The 19442-nt window shown below is 41.8% G+C and overlaps 2 protein-coding genes and 1 long non-coding RNA gene across 5 annotated transcripts; all 3 read right to left on the bottom strand.

Moving 5' to 3' along the window:
• Window positions 1-94: 94 nt before the first annotated feature.
• Window positions 95-2237, bottom strand: LOC134319184 (uncharacterized). The gene is made up of 3 exons (XR_010013473.1): window positions 2042-2237; window positions 1848-1967; window positions 95-638 (listed from the first exon to the last, which is right to left on the bottom strand). It is a non-coding gene; the product is annotated as an uncharacterized LOC134319184 (long non-coding RNA).
• Window positions 2238-5014: 2777 nt separating this feature from the next.
• Window positions 5015-9523, bottom strand: clp1 (cleavage factor polyribonucleotide kinase subunit 1). Its single transcript, XM_063000214.1, has 6 exons — window positions 9461-9523; window positions 6853-7133; window positions 6665-6772; window positions 6468-6587; window positions 6076-6213; window positions 5015-5996 (listed from the first exon to the last, which is right to left on the bottom strand). The coding sequence occupies exons 2-6, from the start codon at window positions 7129-7131 to the stop codon at window positions 5304-5306; spliced, it is 1338 nt and encodes a 445-aa protein (XP_062856284.1). The 5' UTR covers window positions 7132-7133; window positions 9461-9523; the 3' UTR covers window positions 5015-5303.
• Window positions 9524-11449: 1926 nt separating this feature from the next.
• On the bottom strand, window positions 11450-16040 carry selenoh (selenoprotein H). Of its 3 annotated transcripts, none has more exons than XM_063000211.1 (5): window positions 15966-16040; window positions 12316-12439; window positions 12014-12156; window positions 11775-11898; window positions 11450-11691 (listed from the first exon to the last, which is right to left on the bottom strand). In XM_063000211.1, exons 1-4 carry the CDS (start codon window positions 15985-15987, stop codon window positions 11792-11794), a joined length of 396 nt encoding a protein of 131 aa, XP_062856281.1. In that variant the 5' UTR covers window positions 15988-16040; the 3' UTR covers window positions 11450-11691; window positions 11775-11791. The 3 variants fall into 3 exon arrangements, with proteins under 3 accessions (XP_062856281.1, XP_062856282.1, XP_062856283.1); XM_063000212.1 differs by having other exon boundaries at window positions 11782-11898; XM_063000213.1 differs by having other exon boundaries at window positions 11787-11898.
• Window positions 16041-19442: the final 3402 nt, after the last annotated feature.

The raw sequence follows: 19442 nt of genomic DNA, 5'->3' as shown, positions 1-19442 counted from the left end.
AAATATCGGAGAACAAACTGCACGTGTTCATAAATAAAGGTGCTTGTGCAGGTATAGATAAAAATATGTACATGAGAAAACTAATCTGTGATAAAATATATATATGTATTTATAAAATATTTATTTATATGGCTTGGACGTGACTTTTGGTGGTGAAAGAATAATTTCAGCTTTATTTAGTGCAAAAATCCCGTTTCAGTAAAACAAAAGAGCAGCGAGCGCTTCGGAATGAGCAGATAACCGTGGACGAGATCTGCAGAACCCAAAGTAAACGAGGGAGTGAACTGCTGCTACGGTCTCTGCGGGATCCTGCTGGGACCGCTCGTCTAATAAAAGATCCTAATTATGATCATGAAGAGCAAAACGACGCTCCTGAGGTCTTCTGTTCGAGAACGAGGGCTCATGATTCAGTCCAGGGTGGAAAGATACTCCAGTATAAACACGTCAGAGTCTTTCAGATCGCCGTACGCCAAAGCGCGCCCCCCTCGCCCGTCCGTGCCCCCACTGTGGCGAGAGCGCACGCTGTACAGCCCACATGGGTCCAGACGCTCTTCAGTCCGGGACCGCGAGCCATCCAGCTTCTCCAGCTCTCCTGAAACGGCTCGTCTCTAGTACGACGCGCAGGACTGAAGTTCAGCCTGTGAGAGGAAGAGAAACGTGCAGATCAGCACCTGTGATTAACCCAAACCTTATTAAGATCTAAAAAACACTCAAATAAAAGCGCTGTTCGGTCTCCAGTACAGGAACTCATGCTTAAACACTGGGAGAAACGTTCCACAACAAACGTGGAGATGCCCTGAGGGTGATGCTAATCACCACGTCACGCGTGTACACATGTTGTAACACGATCGCTCTGCTTCCGCCCCGTCATATCGGACTCACCAGAGCAGGGCGTGGCTGTACGACACCCGGACGATTTAGATTCCGCTCAGCTCTACAGAGGCAGTTTCACATTCCAATAGTGAACAAGTGGTGAAGACAAAATCAGCCCAAAACTCAAACCCCCCTCCAAATGTGCAGGGTAACACCTATCCTGAAGCACTGGTGCGTGTGAGGGTGAGGGATCTATTAGATGTGGATCTGATGGTGCGTGTGAGGGTGAGGGATCTATTAGATGTGGATCTGATGGTGCGTGTAAGGGTGAGGGATCTATTAGATGTGGATCTGATGGTGCGTGTGAGGGTGAGGGATCTATTAGATGTGGATCTGATGGTGCGTGTGAGGGTGAGGGATCTATTAGATGTGGATCTGATGGTGCGTGTGAGGGTGAGGGATCTATTAGATGTGGATCTGATGGTGCGTGTGAGGGTGAGGGATCTATTAGATGCTGACCTGAAGAACTTTGATCAGGGCCAGATCATTATGATGATGATGTGCTGCTGGTAACGTCCCGGTAACAGATACCACAGGAGCACAGGAGAGCAGATTAGGCGGGTGGTCCTAATATTTTGGGTCATCGATGTATATGGGCACAGAGAAGTCACCACTTGTAAACTTTTGACCCAGCAGATTTGCAGAAAACCCAAAATGAACCTAAAACGATTTTAAATGCATGTCCTTTACAAGTGCAGGTGAATCACTAATCAGTGCACACCATGCATACACCTCGACCTGGATCATGGCAGCAGTGTTTCTATAATTAAACCCTAAAATAAATGCAACGTGAATAATTAAGACTAATTTAACTTTATAATAAAGATTAAACCTGTGTATTGCTGCAAGGACAAATCCAGTTAAAGATCAAATCTACATTAATACTCGGACAGGTCTTTAAAAACAAACACTAAATTTATGCAACATTTATAGATCAAATCTGACTGAACATTAACAGATTAATAAAAATAAACCTTTAGATTCACTGCAATAATCTGACATCTCACAGCTTCAGGCTAACGGAGCTAAATCCAGTCAGTCCGACAACCACAAATCCTCCATCTCCTTCCTCAGATTCACACGAATACGTGTTTCTGTGAGAAATATAAACATTTAATAAAGAAAGTAACTTTTATTATTAAATACTGTTATAATAACTGAAGCTTACCAGACGTTCCACAGAAAAGTTTCTCAGCAGAACCGGCCCTCAGAAACAGCTCACACACTTTACAAATGTCACTTTATTTACAGATTTTTCTTGCTTATGTGTTGCTTGGACGTCCACAGATTTTGGAGAGCTGAAAAAAATCTCGACATAGTAAAAAACTAAATAAATAAATATTAATCCTTAAACACTTCAGAGGTTTTTTGGTCGGACGGCTCTATGCTAAGCTAACGCATCAAGCAGGCCGATACGGGAGTCGTGCTTCATTCACGCACCACCCAAATTTGTGTCAACATAAGTTCCCTAGTAAGCGCTTCAAACTCATTACGATAAAAATCGGTCAATAATTTAACGCTTCGAATCATTTATATTCCGCTCTAATGGCAAATAAAGTTAAGAATCGAGTCTGAAAAGGTGTTATACATTGTTTAAAACACACTAGGGAACTTGTGTTAACGTGGAGGAATTTAAATATGACAGGGCTGCTGGTAGTAGGTGCAGCACAATATTATGGGTCCTGGGGACCTGGGTTTGATTCCCGCCTCTACACTGTTAAAATAGTTTACAGTAGGTGGTTTTTCATTTCTCTAAACACGACAAACGGTCTGTAATGTAAATGAAAATGGCTAACTGATGTACAGATGCTTTATTCTTGTAATACTTTAATTAATTCATTCAATGATACATTTTTTTTTTCTAGTAGCTTCATCCTGGACTGAATCAAGGCAGGAATAAACCCTGGATAGCGGAAATTCTCTCAAACATCTAGACTCGCCAAGTGACGCCACCTCGATCAGACAGTAGGAGTCGCTGTTCAGCAAGAAGTCAAATCTTCATTCTGTCTTCAATCTCTCAGACACGACCAACTGAGTCTGTTTAGTGTCCGGTTGGGCCGGTAGCACCGCTGAGACTCAAAGCGTCCAGTCCCAGCTCTGGTAGACTAACGTTGTAGTTTCAAGCGTAACCATACAGCCGTTTTGTTTTCGGTGACGTGCATTTCTGGTGACAAACCACAAAATATCTCCTCGACTTGTCGCCTGTTGTGTGAACGTAGGGTCAGAGAGGGTCATACCCTGATAAAACGTCATGTTATGCCAGTATCCTAAACAGGCAGCAGGAGTCACTGTTGCAGCATCAGTGAGGAGAAGATTATCCCGACCTTCCCTCCTTCAGGCACGCTCGGTTGTGTCTGTTGAGCATCAAGACTATAGTTTATTTTATTACTGACTGCACTCTGATCATATAATACACTTACATTATGCTAAACATGATTTAATATAAATAGTTTATTTTTATTTAATTAATGTTTGTTTATTTAGTTCATTTAAAGGGACCGTAATGGAGGTAAGTCTTGTTATTCCTGCCTGTTTCTGTTTTTTTTATTTTTTTTTATGATAGGCACTGCATATTAAGAAAAATGAGAGTTCTATTTTATTTAAAAAGAGTAAATGGTTTAATAAAATTACTCAATCAAACCTAAACAATTTAAATATCTGCTAGGCCGTCCAGGAATAGCAGGTCTGCCGTAAATTCGGTTCCTCTCAAGATTTCATCTTCATAATAGTTAAGGAGTCATAAAATGTGCCTACGAATACAAGCCTACATCCTGAACTGCACAACCCTCCAACACAGACAGTTTATTTATTTATAATTTATTTATGAGGATTTTAACATAGATTCCAGAGGAAACCCACACATACACTGGGAGAACATGCAAAACTCCACACAGAAAGGACCTGGACCACCCCACCTGGGGCAGACGTTTTATTTAAACATATAAATCTATGATTTTAAGTTTTTGTTTAATAGTAGTTAATAGTTTTAGAACCTAAGCAACACGTCCAGACTCTCCTGGGTTACGTCCTGCTGTTATCATGCTTTAATAATCTTCCACCAAATGGATTCAGGAAAACTATGTTTTATAAACACCAACATCCTGCTTCTGGGAAATCCGGTGCTGCCAGGAAACACTGAATGTAAAAAAACACACCGAATGTTTGTACACACTCGTACCTCGGGGCAAATGACAGCAGCCACGAGTGTTTGGATGTGGGAGCAAACTGGAATACTCAACGTAATCAACAAAACAAATAAATATATTAATTTTGTCAAATCCAGTTCCCCATTACATCTGCCGCCTGGATAACCCCGGATCTGATCGAGGAGAGCCAGATCAGTGCTTAGGTGGATAACAGAGATCGGTGCGTGACTCTCTATGCGTGATACGGATCTCCGGGTGAACCCACATGGTGCAGGTGAAAAGAAGCGGTTGCTGCTGCACACGTGTTGGAGGGGGCGTGTGTTAGTCACGACCCTCCTCGGTCAAGAGTGGAGGTCTGCAACAGCAGAGGGGAAACACCATCGGGGAATTGGATACGACTAAATTGGGTAGAAGTTTAGGAAAAAAATAAATAAAAATCCAGATCCAGTGTTTCAGATCCATCTATTAATAACAGGTGCACGACTTTCTGACAACAGTTTGGGGAAGGCCTATTCCAAGATTTAAGATTATGAAGTACGTCTGTGTGTGGGAATTTGTGCCTGTTCAGTCAGTACGGCTGGGCGCTGATCGATCAGTAGATGTTCTGGTTCATCCCAGAGCTGTTGAGTGGGGCTGAGCTCAGGGTCTCTGTGCAGGACACTTGAGCTTCTTCACATCTTTATAGAGCTTGTTTTCATGCTAGAACAGGAAAGTGGAAAATCACATACGGAGTGCATCGCTAAGCTGGGTGAGGGTAGCCAAAGCCCCGTCCTGTCTGAGAAGCATAACTGCATTGCCCACAGTGGTTTTGGGGAGCCTGGACCCTCCACAACCCTGACCAGGATAAAGCAACAGTAAAAGATGAAGTTGACATAAATGAATGATCGCTTGCTAAACAGATTTTATCTTCTGAACCTAAATAATCCAATCCAAATCATAATTTTGACACCACAGGTGCCACCAGGAACCAGAACTCACTGCAGACAAGAACCACGTTTGGTTCCAAAGTTGCTTTAATAAACAAAAATACAATAAAATCTCGGAGTCGATTATTAAAATACTTACAAATCAGTTTATTTTTACAAAACAACGTGAACGAGCAGAAAAAAACGTTCAAACACTTGAATAAAGAACCGAAACACTCAAGATCGAACACTCAAGAACACTGCTGATGATATTCCAGTTCATGTGACCTTCTGCAGAACACAGCCCGCCCCCACACACCCCCACCCAAACCTCAGGGGTACGAGGACGCCCCCCCCCCCGCGCCGCTCCTGCACGTCTTTATTTCAGATCGATGAAGCGGATGTCCATGATGAGGAGCGTGTGCCGGGGGAGAGGTCTCGGGGCGGGGGACAGCACGGTCATCACCTGAGCCTGGGTGTCCACGGCCGTGACCACGATGAACCCACACACCGGACTCTCCAAAATCCCCCTGCGGACCGCGCCCTCCTCCACCTCGTCCTCCACGCAGCTGACGCTCAGCACGTGGTGGGTCAGGTCGCGCCCGGGGCTGACGGGCACCAGCTTCAGCTGCGTGTCGTCCTGCGACATGCCCAGCGGCAGGCACGAGTCCGGGATGGACGGCGCGCCGATCTTGTAGATCCGGACGTCCGAGAAGCGCACGTCGTACGCGTGCGGGTAGAAGGAGTTGCCACGGAAACCGTAGAAGTATTCGCGGATCTTGTCGTCGCGCGTCTCGCGCCGGCAGTCCTTGGAGCGCTCGACCACGCCGCCGGACTTGGGCAGCAGGACCACGCGGACGAAGTGCGGCAGGTCGCGCTTCAGCTCGTTGTAGAGCCGCTCCTGGTCCAGCACCAGCACCACGTCCACCTGGTAGGCCGAGGCGCAGTGGACCAGCGCCTGGTACCCCGAGCCCTTCACCCAGCCGCAGGTGTTGATGATGCAGCCGCCCACGCTGGCGCGCCGGTTCACCTCGCAGCGCTGAGAGAACACCTCCGCCAGGCACGACGTCAGCTACGGGCGCACACAGACAACAGGGGGCGTCAGAGGGGTGCAAAAATTTAAACTCGGGCCTCTAGCGCTCTCTACTCACCTTGTTGTAGAGTTTGATGTTGGTCCCGGGCGTGGTCGATCCGAAGTGGAAGACCAGAGGCGCCTGCACTGAGAAACCCTCCTCCACGTCTGCTGGACGCTCGATGTAAAGCGCCGACATCGTCCCGGGAACGGACACCTAAAATACGATCAAACCTGTTCGTCTGTACGACCGCTTCTTTTCATACGGAGATCCGTATCGCGCACGGAGAGTCACGCACCAATATTCATTATCCCCTGTCTCTGTGCAGCGCCATCGATCGGCCAGCAGAGGGCGTAATACTCCGGCGGAGGGGATTCCTCATACCTGCTGCAATTACGACCTCTGCTGGCCGATCGATGGCGCTGCACAGAGACCCCTCGGAGTGTGAGATGCACCCAGCGTTCTCTTACGCTGTTTTGTCCGACGTCCAGCTCCACCAGCGTGGGTCTCCTGCCCAACCTCACCGCGTAGTTCAACAGCAGCCGACACAGCGTGGATTTCCCGACGTCGGTCGGTCCCACCACCATGACCTGCACAGACACGCACCGAGTCTTCACCTGCATCTCATCAGTACGTTACTCCATCCAGGAATACGTTCAGTACTCACCCGAGGTCCGCGCTCGTTCTCCCGCTCGGCCTGTCGCCTCATCTGCTCCAGCGCGGCGTGTGTGTTTATGTACAGCAGCATGGGCGTGTCCTTGGAGACGTACGCCACCTATAAACCAAAACATGCACTTACACGGTCACGAAACACCTCACCAGTACCAGTTCGGTTTGGGTAACGACCCTCCTCACCTCCGTCTTGCCCGAGAGCGACAGGCTGCACCCCTGCCACGTAAACACGGCGATCTTGGACCCGGCTCCGAACGTGTACTTCTTATTCCGGTTCAGTTCGGATCCGAACACCTCGGCCAGACCCGACAGGAGTTCCAGCTGCACCCGCTCTCCCGCCTCCACCTCGAAGCGCAGCTCCGTCTCCTTCTCCAGATCGAAGCGGGTACCACCGCCGCCGCCGGCAGCTCCGCCGGGGCCGGTTCCATCCTCACCCGCTTTCTCCGGCGCTTCAGTGCTCATGGCTATGAGAGAGAATTACAACCATGATTCTATTACAGTTCTATTTAATACATCACACACTGTGCTGTAAAGAAATTCATTTATACTTAATAATAATATCAGTCTCCACTTGTAATAAATGTATAAATAAACTCGATATTTTACTTTTAATCAGCAGGACAAAAGAACATGATGGATTTAAAAGAACAGGATGATAAAACATTGATCAGCATGATTCTATTATTGTTATTACTGCAGTTTAACTGATTATAACTAATCAATAAAAACTACATACAGAAATAAACAAGTGAATCAAAGCGGGTTTCCAATGTCACACGTTAGATAATTACACATTTGTTAGATTTAATAATACCCATAAACACCATACAAATACACATAACCCCCCAAACCTTACACATAAATACCACAGAATATCCCACACTATCCATAAACACTGATAAATACCCAGACAAATCCTATAAATACCTTAAAAATAATCATAAATCCCAAAACATACAAATAAAAACTCAGAAACCTACAAATACCACAAAATACCCCAAAAACCTACTAAGAAGATGCAAAGAGGTGCAAAAATACATTTCTAAACACTTCCTAATAATGAAATTGTGCTGATTAAATAATATAGTTTATATTGTTTATTTAATCAACACAATTCATTATTATTTCATCTAAACCATTAAATTATTTCTAGCTGGTTTGTGCGGCACTATTAGATTTATTAATATCACAAAAATGTCCATAAATACTGAAGAAAATTCCCATAAATATAAATAAAAACACATAAATACCCCAAAATACACCAAAATACCTCAAATATTTCCCCCCAAAAACTACCCCAAACCCATAACTACCATACAAACACACACAAAACCCCAAAGATACCATAAATACCCATAAATTAGGCATGAAACGATTTACCACAATACACTTAATAACCGATTCAAATCAATTTGACATGTAAGATGAATCGATATTCACTTTAAACAGCAGAGGGCGCTGGCGCTATTCACCTCGCCTGGTTGACGTCACTGGCGCTATACACCTGGTTGCCAGATTCGGGGGTTTTCAGACAAATTGGGCTTAATTCAAAATTGTTTTGCATAGTTTGCACCTACCTCAGAAATAAAAGGACATTCTTTATTTAGATAAATAAAAATCACAAATACAGGATTTTATTTTCTTTTTTTAAGAGAAATAATAAAAGGAAACTTTGCCATAATTTGTCTTCAATTTCAGTTTAAAAAAAAATCGGTAAAAAATCGTATCGTGAACCTAGTATCATGAATCGCATCGTGTAGAGTGTATCGTTACATCCCTACCATAAATACCTCAAAAATAGACATAACACCCAAAATAGACACCTAAACACCCAGAGAACACCCACGAATACCACAAATATCCCCCAAAATCCCAACAAATAACCAAATAAACTTACAAAGAATAAAGTATGAATATAAAGTCTTAAACACTTCTTAATAATGAAATAGTGTTGATTAAATAAATAAACTGATCTATACAGGAAATCATGTCTAGCTGGTTTGTGTGGCTCTGTTAGATTCATTAATACCATAAAAATATCCAAAGAAAATTCCCATACATATAAATACAACACATAAACCCCCAAAGATACTCATAAATACCACTAAATACCACTAAACACCCAATAAATACCTTAAAAATAAACATAAAATCCAAAATATACACATATAAACACAGATACCCACGAACACCATAAAATACCATTAAACACTCACAAATACCCCAAACTTACAAAGAATGGATATAAAGTCTTAAACACTTCTTAATAATAAAAGTGTTAATTAAGTAAATAATATAAACGGATCTAAACATGAACTCATGTCTAGCTGCTTTGTGCGGCTCTATTATCACTGGTTATAAATACATAAATAAATAATGAAGTGTTTTAATATGTTTACATTAAAGCCACATTCAGAAGCACAATCAGACTGAAACTGATAAATAATGAAACTAAAAACCCAGTCAGTGAGTGACGGTCCGGAGGCAACACCTACACTCACTCACTCACATCAGATCAGGCTGCATGATGTCGGGAGAACATGCTAAACTCCTCTGATGATCACCCACTCTCCCCACCACACCAGTTTAATAGTTAGTTTGTGACCACGTGACACAGGGCGCAGATAAACACATAGCTTAGCCATTAGCTTAGCTCTAACATCGACACGCTGTTTAATATTTATCAGTTAGATCAGATTCTGCTGAAGAGTTTACATGTTTGCGTCTTTGTTTATATTATAAAATGGTATTTAAATGATTTTAAACTGTAATAAAATAATCTGAATCTTACTTTAAATAGGATGAAACTCTGTCCGGTGTTTTAAATCCACTAGCAACAGAAGAGCGACCAGGTCGCATTGTGATGACGCCAGAGAACAGCCACGATAGTCCGGCCCACAACCCGACGAGACTGAACAGTATTTTTATTTATTTATTTATTTTCATGATTATAACGTGATGTTTTACACTCTGGTTCCATCATGACAGGACGGGTCGTTACTGCTCACACAAGATTCATCAGTTCAGGTTTAATATCAAACACAGTCATGAACTATTTAGTGTCTCCAGTTCACCTCACTTACACGCCTCTGTACTGTGGGAGGAAACCGGAGCACCCGGAGGAAACCCATGCAGACAAGTTTACTGAGTCTAAATACTTCATACCACATCTAAATAAATAAATTTACATTTAGGGTGGTTGTAGATTAGCAGGTTCAAGCCACTGCCAGGTTGCCACTGTTGGGCCCTTGAGCAAGGCCCTTAACCCTCAATTGTTCAGGCAATATTACATCACAGTACTGTCCGTCGCTTTGGATAAAAGCATCTGCTAAATGCCAGTGGTATAAAGTAATGAAGTAATAATACTTTGTTACAGTACTTAAGTATTTTTTGGAGTATCTGTAATTTTAAATTTAGTAAAACTTCTTTTACTCCGTAAACGTTTACTCTGATACATTTCCTAAAGAAATTGTGTACTTTTACTCTGATACATTTGCAAATTCGTTACTCGTTACTACAAAATAAAACAAGAAGAAATTTGGTAGTTAAATGATGTGAGATGTGTGACAGACTGACAGTAAAATAACTGCATCATCTATCAATATATTTGAGTTTAACACACACCAATCAGGGAGTATCTACAACCCAAACTAGATTATTCAAATACAGCTTATTTTTACCCAAATATTTAGACTGAAAGTAATGGTTGAGCAGATCATTAAAGGGTTAAAAGTGCTGCACTTTTTGTTAAAAGTTTTGCTTTAAATTAATTCCACCGAAATTCAGTGCTTATAGGTTATTGGGATTATCTATGACATAAATGTACAACCCAAATCAGAAATCATATTGGGACAGTCTAGAAAACAGATGCAGTGTTTCTTACATTTACATCGACTCTTATTCCATCTTATATGAACCCAATATTTCATGTTTTGTCTGGTCAACTTCATTTCAACTGTTAACAAACATAAACAAGCATTTTATGTCTACAGCACATTTAAAAAAAGTTTGAACAGGGCAATTTAGGGCTAGTAATGAGGTAAAAAAACTAAATAACGAGTGATTTCAAATAGGTGATGTCAACAGATGATTATAATCATGATGTGGGACAAATCACGTTCAAAGGGAAGAAAGAAAATGTATTTTGTTCTATAAATTCTTATGATGTTCTGACCTGGTTTTTCTGGATGTTTGGGGTCGGCTCCATTGTTAAGGTGGTTTAAAGGCTTAAAAGAACAATCTTCATATTTTTCAAAATTCTGACCGCTTCTGTTTATACTAACAGCATTTACCTTTTTTTTGTTTTTTTAATATTTATGTGTTTATGCATTTTCTCCCGACTTTAGCGCGTCCAATTCCCCGATTGCGTCACGCTTCCTCTCCACCAATGCCGATCCCCGTTCTGATTGAGGAGAACGAAGCTAACCCACGCCCCCACCGACACGTCGGCAGCAGCAGTATGCATCTTATCACCTACACTTTGACGAGTGCAGTGCAGCTCAGCGTTGTGTACGGAGAGACTCACCCTGAGAGCACTCTCTCCCCGTCTCTGTGATCGTCTCAACTGTTTAGGTCAAGGCTCATTAAAATATACCGTGTACACCAGTAAAAATATTAATAGTTTGTTGTTGGTTTAGTCCCAAGAAACTAAGAAATGCAAGAAAAAAAATCATTTTTTTAAACAGTATTTTCTTGGTGGGACCATTAGAGGATTAAAATATGTGAACAATTTGCTTCCCTCCATAAAGCACACATTCACACAAAGAAATAAACAATCCAGTTAAACGGAGAGTATTTATTAATACAGAAACGTTATGATTCACAAACAGCACAAAGAAGGTCGAGGCAGCTACACGTAGAGCTGATCCAGAAATCTACACGTAATCTAACCGAAGCATTTTAAGAATAGGGACGATTCAGTGATACAGAGACTGTAATGATCCGGGTCAGGATGCTCACACATCATCAGAGAACAGACGGAGAATCCTTTTGATCCGCTCTCGTCATTATGCATCCAGAAACCTACAAAATACAAATAATAATAATCATTAAATCGGCAGGATGCAGGATGGATGTACCAGTTGAGTCGGTTCCTCCAAACATACCCGTCACCTTACAATCTCTACTTGGTCTTGAGGGCGTCCTCCAGTGCACTCACGACCTCAGCAGGGTCCGGGAATTTGAGTTTACGTGGAGGACCTTTCCTGATGCCGCTCCACAACACCACCTCTGCCACAGAAAAAGAAACCAGAGGGTTAGAAGATGAGTTCTTATACAGGTTCCTCCTAATGAAGCTGCTCCAGCAGTGTTTATCATGAGGTTCTACAATCAGCTGCGCCGGTACCTTTGTCGTCCTCCACCAGCGTGATTTCGAAGCTGTTTCTCCGAGGTTGATTGGGGTTGAGAAGCACTTGGAGCTCAGGACGTGCAGCCAGAAGAGCCTCACGCACCCCGTTAGCGTTACGCCCGTACACTCGTCAGCTTTTACTGAAAACACATCACAGAAATACTGTTAACGCTCACACACTCATTAGAACCATAAAAAGTGGATGTTAGAACGTTCAGAGCTGCTGGTATCGTCCTGGGACCAGATACCCCAGGAGACCTTCAGATGTTTTGGTAGCTCTGAGCTGGTTGCAAACTTACCAGTGTTCGATGATGACTCTTTGACCTTGACCATTATCCTCCTGCTTGTTCTTATTTCCTTTCTCCTGCTTTGCCACTGGTTCTCCCTCAGCATCCGCGGCCACCTTACGCTTCGCCCCACGACCTGCTCGCGTCACATCACACGACAATCATGCACTTTAACCTCCGCTGTAAATATACAGGCCAAAAGTCTGAAGCCACCAGTCAAAAAGCTTCTATTTATCTTATTTATACTAATTAAATACATTTAAAATTCATTAGAGATCATAAAATTAGCAACAAAACAATAATTGAAAAGTTAAATAATGTGCATGTAATAGATAAGATTTAGATTTATTTACCCCCACACACCCATAAATATAAACACCCATAAATACCCACACACACCCTTAAATACCCCCACACACCCATAAATACCCACACACACCCATAAATACCCACACACACCCATAAATACCCACACACACCCATAAATATAAACACCCATAAATACCCACACACACACACCCATAAATACCCACACACACCTTTAAATACCCCCACACACCCATAAATACCCATGATAAATCCCATAAATACCCCCACACACCCATAAATACCCACACACCCATAAATACCCATGATAAATCCCATAAATACCCCCACACACCCATAAATACACACACACACCCATAAATACCCATGATAAATCCCATAAATACCCCCACACACCCATAAATACCCATGATAAATCCCATAAATACCCCCACACACCCATAAATACACACACATACCCATAAATACCCATGATAAATCCCATAAATACCCCCACACACCCATAAATACCCATGATAAATCCCATAAATACCCCCACACACCCATAAACACACACACACCCATAAATACCCATGATAAATCCCATAAATACCCCCACACCCATAAATACACACACACACCCATAAATACCCATGATAAATCCCATAAATACCCCCACACACCCATAAACACACACACACCCATAAATACCCATGATAAATCCCATAAATACCCCCACACACCCATAAATACACACACACACCCATAAATACCCATGATAAATCCCATAAATACCCCCACACCCATAAATACACACACACACACACCCATAAATACCCATGATAAATCCCATAAATACCCCCACACCCATAAATACACACACACACACACCCATAAATACCCATGATAAATCCCATAAATACCCCCACACCCATAAATACACACACACACACACCCATAAATACCCATGATAAATCCCATAAATACCCCCACACCCATAAATACACACACACACCCATAAATACCCCCACACACCCATAAATACCCATGATAAATCCCATAAATACCCCCACACACCCATAAATACACACACACACCCATAAATACCCCCACACACCCATAAATACCCATGATAAATCCCATAAATCCCCCCACACACCCATAAATACCCAGACACCCATAAATACCCATGATAAATCCCATAAATCCCCCCACACCCATAAATACAAACACACACCCATAAATCCCCCCACACCCATAAATACAAACACACACCCATAAATACCCAGACACCCATAAATACCCCCACACCCATAAATACCCACACACACCCTTAAATACCCACACACCCTTAAATACCCACACACTCTTAAATACCCACACACCCATAAATACCCATGATAAATCCCATAAATACCCCACACCCATAAATACCCACACACACCCTTAAATACCCACACACCCATAAATACCCACACACACCCTTAAATACCCACACACCCATAAATACACACACACACACCCATAAATACCCATGATAAATCCCATAAATACCCCCACACCCATAAATACACACACACACACACACCCATAAATACCCATGATAAATCCCATAAATACCCCCACACACCCATAAATACACACACACACCCATAAATACCCATGATAAATCCCATAAATACCCCCACACCCATAAATACACACACACACCCATAAATACCCATGATAAATCCCATAAATACCCCCACACCCATAAACACACACACACCCATAAATACCCATGATAAATCCCATAAATACCCCCACACCCATAAATACACACACACACCCATAAATACCCATGATAAATCCCATAAATACCCCCACACACCCATAAATACACACACACACCCATAAATACCCATGATAAATCCCATAAATACCCACACACCCATAAATACACACACACACCCATAAATACCCATGATAAATCCCATAAATACCCCCACACCCATAAATACACACACACACCCATAAATACCCACACACCCATAAATACCCACACACCCATAAATACCCATGATAAATCCCATAAATACCCACACACCCATAAATACACACACACACCCATAAATACCCATGATAAATCCCATAAATACCCCCACACACCCATAAATACACACACACACCCATAAATACCCATGATAAATCCCATAAATACCCACACACCCATAAATACACACACACACCCATAAATACCCATGATAAATCCCATAAATACCCACACACCCATAAATACACACACACACCCATAAATACCCACACACCCATAAATACCCACACACCCATAAATACCCCCACACACCCATAAATACCCATGATAAATCCCATAAATATCCACACACCCATAAATACTCACAAACACCTACAAATACACAAATATACCCATTCATTTACAAATTCATGCACATATTTATCTGGTATTTAGCAGATGCTTTATTTTCCAAAGCGACCCACAATTTTGACTGAACACAATTTGAGCAATTGAGGGTTAAGGGCCTTGCTCAGGGGCCCAACAGTGGCAACCTAGCAGTAATGGGGCTTCAACTGGCAACCTTCTGATTACTAGTCTAGTACTATAACCACTGAGCTATCGTTGTCCCAAAAAACAAATACCCCAAACCCATAAAAACCAAGAAAAAACTCCCACAAACTACCATAAATAACCCATGAAAATGCCCCACATATATCAAAATATCCATATATACCACAAAACACCAACAACCCCCCCCCCCCCCAAAAAAAACCCTAATAAAATAGAAAATAAATGCATTAATAAATGCATCTAAACACTTTAAGATAAATAAATAGTGTTGGTTAAATAAACAATAGCTACAGAGGGGTTCAGGAGAACAATCTGAGCCACTCATGCAGACTTTTTATAACCAGAAGAATAAAATGCAGCTAAACACTTTACGATAATAAATGTTATGATTACAGTATTCTGATTATAATATTCTCATTATAATATTCTGATTATAATATTCTCATTATTTTTGTGCATGTAAATCCACCCAGTAAGTAAAAACCCCTGAATCATTAAAACATACTCGGTAAATATCACCACTTCTACTCGGCTGAGTAAATAAATATTAAATAATAATTAAATATAATAAATGTTAATAAAAGATGACTTTTGCAGCATGTGCACATTAGATAAGAGTAAAGCCAGATATTTTCATCTAACCGCTGATTACAGACTCAAACTATTCCCACTCTAGCACGTAAAAACTACAATATTCAGTCAGATTCTCTTTTATTTTAATGATTTATTGATTAAATCTGCAGATAATTAATAAATAAAGTGTTTAACAGACCTGATTTAGCACGAGACGCCATTTTCCCGCCTTCAGGATCAACACGAGACCAGCAGCGTTACATAAACACGGTGTGCAAAGCACAGCGCCACCTGCCGGCTGAGCAGGAACCTTACATAACACATTCATATCATTATCAGATACTGGAGGAAGAATCGAACCCACAATGTTAATCAGCCACACCAACACCAACATCTCAGCACATACAGACCAAGTGTGTACAAACCCAGTTCCAAAAGCGTTCGGTATTTATACAATTAAAAACGGTACAAACACAATCAGCTTTTACACTCATTCTAAATGTCATAGCTGCAACCTGTCTGTCTATCTATCTATCTATCTATCTATCTATCTATCTATCTATCTATCTATCTATCTATCTATCTATCTATCTATCTATCTATCTATCTATCTATATGTCTGTGTGTCCGTCTGTCTGTCTGTCTATCTAGCTATCTGTCTATCTATCTATCTATCTATCTATCTATCTATCTATCTATCTATCTATCTATCTATCTATCTATCTATCTATCTATCTATCTATCTATCTATCTATCTGTCTATGTCTGTCTGTCTATCTGTCTGTCTTTCTGTCTATCTATCTATATATCTGTCTTTCTGTCTGTCTGTCAATCTATCTATCAATCCGTCCGTCCGTCCGTCCGTCCATCTATCTATCTATCTATCTATCTATCTATCTATCTATCTATCTATCTATCTATCTATCTATCTATCTATCTATCTATCTATCTATCTATCTATCTACAGTGGGGCCAAAAAGTATTTAGTCAGCCACTGATTGTGCAGGTTCTCCTACTTAGAAAGATGAGAGAGGTCTGTAATTTTCATCATAGCTGCACTTCAACTATGAGAGACAAAATGAGAAAAAAAAATCCAGGAAATCACATTGTAGGATTTTTAAAGAATTTATTTGTAAATTATGGTGGAAAATAAGTATTTGGTCAATAACAAACAAGCAAGATTTCTGGCTCTCACAGACCTGTAACTTCTTCTTTAAGAAGCTCTTCTGTCCTCCACTCGTTACCTGTATTAATGGCACCTGTTTGACCTCGTTATCTGTATAAAAGACACCTGTCCACAGCCTCAAACAGTCAGACTCCAAACTCAACCATGGCCAAGACCAAAGAGCTGTCGAAGGACACCAGGAAGAAAATTGTAGACCTGCACCAGGCTGGGAAGAGTGAATCTACAATAGGCAAGCAGGTTGGTGTGAATAAATCAACTGTGGGAGCAATTGTAAGAAAATGGAAGACATACAAGACCATTGATAATCTCCCTTGGGGTCAAGATCTCATCCCGTGGGGTCAAAATGATCATGAGAACGGTGAGCAAAAATCCCAGAACTACACGGAGGGACCTGATGAATGACCTGCAGAGAGCTGGGACCAAAGTAACAAAGGCTACCATCAGTAACACACTACGCCGAGAGGAACTCAAATCCTGCAGTGCCAGGCGTGTCCCCCTGCTTAAGCCAGTAGATGTCCAGGCCCGTCTGAAGTTTGCCAGAGAGCATATGGATGATCCAGAAGAGGATTGGGAGAATATCATGTGGTCAGATGAAACCAAAATGGAACTTTTTGGTAAAAACTCAACTCGTCGTGTTTGGAGGAAGAAGAATGTTGAGTTGCATCCCAAGAACACCGTACCTACTGTGAAGCATGGGGGTGGAAACATCATGCTTTGGGGCTGTTTTTCTGCAAAGGGGACAGGACGACTGATCCGTGTTAAGGGAAGAATGAACGGGGCCGTGTATCGTGAGATTTTAAGCCAAAACCTCCTTCCATCAGTGAGAGCATTGAAGATGGAACGTGGCTGGGTCTTCCAGCATGACGATGATCCCAAACACACCGCTCGGGCGACGAAGGAGTGGCTCCATAAAAAGCATTTCAAGGTCCTGGAGTGGCCTAGCCAGTCTCCAGACCTCAACCCCATAGAAAATTTGTGGAGTCCGTGTTGGCCAGCGACAGCCCCAAAACATCACTGCTCTAGAGGAGATCTGCATGGAGGAATGGGCCAAAATAGCAGCTACAGTGTGTGCAAACCTGGTGAAGACTTACAGGAAACGTTTCACCTCCGTCATTGCCAACAAAGGTCATGTTACAAAGTATTGAGTTGAACTTTTGTTATTGACCAAATACTTATTTTCCACCATAACTTACAAATAAATTCTTTAAAAATCCTACAATGTGATTTCCTGGATTTTTTTTTCTCATTTTGTCTCTCATAGTTGAAGTGTAGCTGTGATGAAAATTACAGACCTCTCTCATCTTTCTAAGTAGGAGAACCTGCACAATCAGTGGCTGACTAAATACTTTTTGACCCCACTGTATCTGTCAGTCAGTCTGATGGTCTGTCTATCTATCTATCTGTCTGTCTGTCTGTCTGTCTGTCTGTCTGTCTCTGTCTGTCTATCTGTGTACTGGAAACTGGAGCACCAGGAGGAAACACACAGACACTGGGAGAACATGCAAACTCCTCACAGAAAGGACCCAGGGGAACCGAACCCAGGCCACCCACCGAGCCACCGTGAAGAACTTGCAATGAATTTAATCTTTTTAAAACAGAGACTCGGGCGGACGAGGACGAAACAGACAGACACCAAACCTGGTATTTATTCAGCTGGTCCTCGTATGAACCTGGTTTGGTCCCACAGAGGAAATTCTGGAGCTTAATCTGCAGCTTCTATCATAGAATTACAAAAAAGTCAAATGAATGAAGTACAAACACGATTAAAATCCCACATACATGCACGTCCTATATAGGTTTAAATAAACTGATGAGTTTGGAATGTGTATGTACATTTTATAGCATAAATACAGAGTAACAGACACAGAGACACAATCAGAAAATGAACTGTAGGAGTGAAGTGAGTATAACTGTATAGAATTAAGAGTAGAAATGTAATGCCCAGTTCTGCAGTTGTGAATGTTGTAGGTAGGCTACAAATGAGTATGTTCAACCAGTAAAACCAAGAGTGGCTCCTCGACCCCCCTGGGAATTTCCACCCCCCGTTATTAACAGGTACCGTGATGGTGGGATTAGTACTGTTTCTGTTTCCAGCCTCAATCAGGAAACTTAAACATCGCTGAACCGTTCTGGAAAATTCTGAAGCTCCGACTGTTTAGATCTTCACAGCACAAAAGCATTTAAAGAAGAAATAAACCCGAGTTATTTATTTAAAAAACATGTTTAGTAAATAAATAACACTTTTACCTGTTAGGAAATGAACAGCGAATTCTGCTGATTATGTCTGAGGTAAGAAGATCCAAGAAAGATCTTCCAGGGTCTCCCACGACTCTAATCAGCAAAAAACTATTCTACATTTTACACATCAGATACAGACCGACTCAGGAGCTCAGGTTTAAACCTCAGGGTCCTCAGGGCTCAGGCTGCTCATGCCACCCAAATATCAACCAAACAGTGGAAACAACATTCAGGAAGATGAAATCCTGCCTC

This window comes from Trichomycterus rosablanca, chromosome 8, assembly GCF_030014385.1.
Source record: "Trichomycterus rosablanca isolate fTriRos1 chromosome 8, fTriRos1.hap1, whole genome shotgun sequence".
NCBI classification, from domain to species: domain Eukaryota; kingdom Metazoa; phylum Chordata; class Actinopteri; order Siluriformes; family Trichomycteridae; genus Trichomycterus; species Trichomycterus rosablanca.
This window is presented reverse-complemented; position numbering and strand designations above follow the sequence as displayed.

Bases quoted from the DNA above. Each gene is read 5' to 3' on its own strand.
- clp1 (XM_063000214.1), bottom strand. From the start codon at position 7,131: ATGAGCACTGAAGCGCCGGAGAAAGCGGGTGAGGATGGAACCGGCCCC. The intron at 6,588-6,664 runs GTGAGTACTGAA...GTGTCTGTGCAG, and splicing joins AGAACGAGCGCGGACCTCGG to GTCATGGTGGTGGGACCGAC. The intron at 6,214-6,467 runs GTAAGAGAACGC...ATCGTATTTTAG, and splicing joins TGGACGTCGGACAAAACAGC to GTGTCCGTTCCCGGGACGAT.